Below are 6,317 nucleotides of genomic sequence, written 5' to 3'. Positions count from 1 at the left end.
GTGGTGTCTGCCCTGAAGCCCTGGAAACAAGTAGCTCTCATTCGCGATATGCAGATGAGTCATGTGACCACCACATTCAGTGCACCAAATATGGAAGAAGCTTCCAAACTTAATGTGACTCGCCATGTGCATAAACAGTTATGTTAAAATGTCGATTTAGTTTCTTTAAAAGACAGTGTTCATTTACAGGTGTATACAGTGTGTTGTTTAAATAGTAACTTTTATCCACATTTGAGGTATATTTGAATGGAGCAGGTAGGGTTTCTGATTTCAGGAGTTACCTGCACCTGCAGATTATCTGATTTGTTTTGTAGATAAAAGCGAAGTTGAAATGTACAACAAGATCAAACTTTATTTCAAAGCAGTTGTAAGGACTACAATGTATTGAATATTGTAATAAGTCTAAATTAGTAATGTGGTAACAGAACATAACCTTTCACTTTTCCACTATTTCATACAGGTGTCAAGAGTCAACATGCAGCTGAATGGATATTGTCTTCAAAAATCAAAGGAAATGCAGAGCCCATCAGGACAACTTCTTAACTGGACCAGACAATGCAACCTAAGATAAGGGTGCTGTACAACCAGTACTGTCCCAGAGGAATGCTTTTTGGCCATATATTGGCTCAATGTATAAAGGCATATCAGCCGTATACCTTTAGTAATGGTCATATATTCACACAGAAACATAACAGCTATATTCCAACAGCAAGTACTGCTTGTTCAAGGTACACTGAATCAGATGCATCACCTCATTAAATGGTTTGTTAATCCCAGTCACAATGCATGATACAGGTACTTTATATATATATAGTGTATTTACCTATTACAACTTTAATTACCTAGATCCTATAGCTAGAAACAGTTAAGAAATAGGACTATTAATGTCAACTTATATTTAGACAATGGGGTGTCTGAGTCCGAGTCGGATTCCATCACAATTCTCTTCCTCCGCTTTCCTTTTCCCAGCTTCGGAATGTTCTTCTTCCGCCTCTTCTTCCCTTTCCCCTTATCCCTCCCTCTCCTTGTCCCCTTGCCATTTGTTGTTGCAGCCCCCTCCAATCCTGGCTGGTTTGGAGGGTCAATGGTGACCTCCCTGCTCTGCCAAAATTTTTTTTCTTATTTTTCTTATTTTCTTATGTTGAGAAATATTTTCTTTCAAGAAAATTCAAGAAACATTCTTGAAAGATTTGGTATGTTGATTGTAAGAAGATTTACAGTCTTTTTTTTTCTGCTACAAGAAATATTTCGTTGTGTATAGAATGGTTTTCTTGCTTCAAGAACAGTTAGCTCTTAGTTAAAAAAATATTTTCTTGTGGACAGAATCGTTTTCTTGCTACAGCAAGAAAAAACAAGAAACACACGTGTTTCTTGAATTTTCTTGCTACGGGGATTCTTAAATTTCTTGTTCAAAGAATAATTTTCTTGCTATAGGATACATTTTCTTTGTACAAGAAAGAAGAAAGAAAACAAGAAAAAGCATTTTTGGTAGTGTGCTCTGCTGTCCTGCTGCCTGCAGCCCCTCGGCAACTCCCGTCAAGAGCGATTCAACTGTTCAGAGGACACAACAAACACATGCTTACAAATGATGTTCACTGATTTATGACATTTGATTTTTACTCTGTTATACAACACCTTTGATGATACAAATTACCTGATCATACAATACCAGGTGTTTGGCCACATGCTAATATCCTCATTATATCTAATCTTCATTAACTGAAGTAGATAAACAAATTACCAGTATCGTCATCTTGCCTGCCACCAGGTATAGAGCTGTCGTTTTCTAGGTCATGACCTGTGTAAGTAGAGAATTTCAGTCAATTTGACATGCTTGTACTCAAAATGAAAAGAAGAATACGCCAAAAAGCAGTTACTCAAGCAACTGGATATGATTTTGAAAACGTCAGACGTTTCAACTAGTATCCACTAGCTTTCGTCAGTGACTGAGAGACCAGAGGGGAAATGCAGGTTTATAAGCACAACCTATTGATTGATATGCAAATAAAGTGAAGACAAATTTTTGGAAGTCGAAAAAGGAACAAAAGTCAGACAAGTCAAGACAAGATGATGAAAATTAGTCTGAAGCTCCTATATGAATAGTGATGTTGACCTTGTTTTTGTTGGTCAATGGTTTGCACTTCTGGGTTTTCGTAGACTGATCTGAAGGTTTGAGCGCTTTGTTGAAAGTCCAGTTTTGGTAGCCACATTTAGCCAGGGCACCTCGGAGGTGTCTATGTTCGTCCGTTTTGGCTTGGTCTGAAGTGATAATGTTGTCTGCACGATGAAACAGAGTTTTGATCACTGCTAATTTGTGTTCCAAAGGGTGGTGGGAATCAGACAAAGACATGGTACACCCTAAGGACGGACCTCACAAAGGTACCAAGGCGAATGTTATTTACAGACTCAAATGCGAGGAGCCCTACTGTTACAACACCTACATCGGAGAGACAAGTCGACTGCTCAAAGTAGGATACAAAGAACACTGCAGACCTAGTGCCAACGGCTACTCCTCAGCTATTTTCCACCACCTACAACACAACCAGGGTCACTCTTTCAAACTTGAGTCCACGGATATCTTAGACCGCGAAACACGCTGGTGGGAACGGGGTGTTAAAGAGGCAATATATGAAAGAATGTACAACCCCACCCTCAACAGGGAAGGGGGGGCTACGGGTGGATCTTGGGATTTGGCACTCCCAGCCCCGAGGACAGACAACACTTAAGCTCCTGTTCTGTATAACAGGAGCTTTCTGACTAATTTGCATTATCTTGTCTTGACTCGTCGCACCTGTCTGACTTTTGTTCCTTTTTCGACTTCCAAAAATTTGTCTTTACTTTATTTGCATATCAATGAATAGTTTGTGCTTATAAACCTGCATTTCCCCTCTCAGTCACTGACGAAAGCTAGTGGATACTAGCTGAAACGTCTGACGTTTTCAAAATCATATCCAATTGCTTGAGTAACTGCTTTTTGGCGTATCGTATTACCTGGATGTCTAACCTTCATCGACGTATCTTGAAGATGAAATGTTTGTTTCTTCTCAATCAGGATGGAACAGCTAAGTGGGGCGAACACGGAGTTTGCGCTGAGCCTGTACCGCCAGCTGTGCGGGGACGGCGGGAACGTGTTCTTCTCGCCGTACAGCATCTCCGTGGCGCTGGCCATGACGTCCCTCGGCGCTTGCGGCAGTACGGAGGCCGCCATGAAGGGGACGCTGTGCTTCAAGGACATGTCTAATGACGTCCTGCACAGCACTTTCTCCACACTGCACCAACAGCTGTATGCAAGGTAGGGTACTAACTGTTATAATTAGCCTTTAAAAGTATTGGTTTATTTGTTTGTATCAACATATCAACAACATATTTTGCAGCCTTGACATACAGGGCTGAATTCTGATCAAATTGTTTACAATCTAAATTATTAATAGTAGGGAAATACAAATTTAATAATATTTAATAAATGTTTTTTTTATTGTCCAAACAGTACCTTGCAGTCGCAGCCTTTATACGGCTGAATTGATGCAGGGTATCACATAATCAATACAAATCACAACAATCAAATGATACATATAATACACAACAATCAAATGATACACATATTTGTAATCCACAATTTTTTGTGGAACTGCCGCAAGGGTCTGTGCGGCTGCCATTCGGCGCCAAAAGGTGACCTCAATACGGCTTTCCCCAACCGAAGTTAGGTACCCATTCACACCTGGGTGGAATGAGGAAAGTCGTGTAAAGTGCCTTTCCCAAGGGCACAACGTCGGGGCGCATGTCCAGACATGTCCCCGGTACGACTCGGAATCGAACCCGGGTCTCTCGGTTCACAGTCGGATGATCTACCACTACACCACCCGACGCCACGTCAAAATATCATATCGGAATTTACAGATTGATATATCACTTTGGTTCGAAAATTAGGTATTTACAATCTTACAATCGTACAAACTATGACAATCTTACGTCGTACAAACCTTATATCACTTAAGTTTTAACATATATGTAAAAGATTAGTCATAATAAATAAATAAATAAATCATCGTCGTAAATCAATTCCTATGGGGCTATTTTGGATCTGTCAGTCCTAGTTGTGATAGTGTCTATGAGCTGAGATGTTCTCATTTGTCTACCGCTATACTATATTCAACATATGAATTTCATATTAAGGATCTAATCTAATATTTTTACAATCTACTACAAAGAAACTAGTAAGACCAAGGTACCCAGGCTCTAAAACATATTGTAAGACTCATGTACAATCATTTGTTGATACATGTAGTTCTAATCATTTCATTTGAAAAGTATATATCACTGACTCAGAGTTTGTAATTGAACTAAAAGGCAGTAATTCTGCTAAATGCCTTTTTCATAATTTTCCAATTGTGCTGGCTGTCATCTTCTTTAATAACCCCAGGCACCATATATTCAATTTGGTACTGTAGTACATTGTTATAACTGGAGATCTAACCCTCGAGCAACGGGGACCACGAGCAACGGGGACCTACTCGGTCAGAGTTAAAGCGTCTTAGGGACTACGACCCTCACCTACGCATCTGTCCACCAGCAAGAGTCACGGCATACCGGAGCAGTCTACAGTACTATGGTCCTTACCTGTGGAACACTCTTCCACTACAGCAACGACAGCTCCTTAGTCTCAGGACTTTTAAACAGATCATTAGGAGCAGGACTTCTCAGGATTTTTAAACAGTTCATTAGGTGCAGGACTTGACACTGTTGATGTTTAGGATGTTGTATTTAGTACTAGTTTTGGTACTGTGTATTTTTGTGTGTATTTTTATGTGTATCCAGGATTACCTGAAAAGCAGGCCAAAATGGCCTGAGTTATAACTACTGGTTAAATAAATAACTTGAATTGAAATTGAGACGTTAAACGGATAGTGAGTGAGTGAGTGAGTGAGTGAGTGAGTGATTGAGTGAGTGATCTTTAAAAGAAAGTTTTGCAAACTTAAGGTGATCTCCTTGCCCCTCTCCCACAGTGACAAGTGCACCCTGCAGACAGCTAACCGTCTGTACGGGGAGCAGACCTACAGCTTCCTGCAGGACTTCCTCGACGCCACCAGGAAGAACTACGGGGCAGAGCTGGCTTCTGTGGACTTCAAGGTCAGTCTGTCTGTTTGTTTGTTTGTTTGTTTGTTTGTTTGTTTGTCTAGGAACCTTCCAATGGCACACAAACCTGACCTGTAATTTGATAGAAATGACATAATCCAACAAACACAATATAGGAGATTTCAGACCTCTGGGAAGCATAAATTTCATTGAGTTTTCTGGACCTTCAAGTTTACCCAGTTTCCTGAGTCTGACCTTTTGACTGCCTGTCATTCTACCCATCCATTGCTTGACCCCTCCCCCACCATCCACATGAAGTTAATACGCTGTATTCTGTCAAGACAAACAAAAATACACAAACCCACAGTTTATCAGCGGCTACCCAAATCAATACTTTTGTAAGAGCATGAACGTACAGTGTGTTACCGGTATGTTGCGGCTACATGTATATTATCCTTTCTGGTTCATGCCCGTAGCCAGGGGGCTACGGGTTCATGCCCGTAGCAGGGGACTTTTTATGTAAAGGTCCACTTTTTGGTCCACTTTTTATGTAAAGGTCCACTTTTTATGTAAAGGTCCACTTTTTATGTAAAGGTCCAAGATTTTTCTTGAAAAGATGGACTGGAATCGTAGAAAAACTGCTCCCTTTGTCATTGAATAAAAATTTATCTCTGACTTTTTTTTCCTGGAAATCCTCTCAAAAATGCACAAAATGCCATTTTAGAAGGTTCATTTTTCAAAATTTTCCGGGGGAGCATGCCCCCGAACCCCCCTTGGAACCTCGCGCCTACGGCGCTCGCTGGTCCCATCAAGCAGTGGGAAGAACCCCCCCCCCCATTCAAAAGCCTGGCTACGGGCATGTGGTTTATCTGTGAGTCGTGAATATTGTAACATATTTTGCAGGGGGCAGCTGAGCAGGTGCGAGGAAACATCAACAAGTGGGTGGAGGAGCAAACCAAGGACAAGATCAAAGACCTGATCCCAGCAGGAGCAGTGGATTCAATGACGAGGTAGGTACATGTACAAGCTTGATATCTTTTACACAATCAATCAATCAATCAATCAATCAATCAATCAATCAATCAATCAATCAATCAATCAATCAATCAATCAATCAATCAATCAATCAATCAATCAATCAATCAATCAATCAATCAATCCACCGGCATCAGAGTAGATGCATGGCGGCTGTATCCATGTCCCTCCAGGATGTTCTGTTTTCCGCCAGCACTCTCCAGTCAGTT

General features: G+C 40.8%; 1 protein-coding gene across 1 annotated transcript in view; it reads left to right on the top strand.

Moving 5' to 3' along the window:
• Positions 1-479: 479 nt before the first annotated feature.
• The window catches only part of LOC109473263 (leukocyte elastase inhibitor-like), a 14,074-nt gene continuing 8,236 nt past the window's right edge, over positions 480-6,317 (top strand). The window contains exons 1-4 of the mRNA XM_019773140.1: positions 480-573; positions 3,053-3,292; positions 5,004-5,127; positions 5,977-6,083. Coding sequence (XP_019628699.1) covers positions 3,054-3,292; positions 5,004-5,127; positions 5,977-6,083 — 470 coding nt within the window. The 5' untranslated portion in view covers positions 480-573; position 3,053. The remainder of the gene's footprint in view (positions 574-3,052; positions 3,293-5,003; positions 5,128-5,976; positions 6,084-6,317) is intronic.

The sequence above is a fragment of the Branchiostoma belcheri genome, unplaced genomic scaffold, assembly GCF_001625305.1.
Source record: "Branchiostoma belcheri isolate BF01 breed outbred unplaced genomic scaffold, Haploidv18h27 scaffold299, whole genome shotgun sequence".
In the NCBI taxonomy this organism is placed as follows: Eukaryota; Metazoa; Chordata; class Leptocardii; order Amphioxiformes; family Branchiostomatidae; genus Branchiostoma; species Branchiostoma belcheri.
The sequence above is the reverse complement of the archived record's forward strand: the minus strand, read 5'-3'. Positions and strand labels throughout refer to the sequence as shown.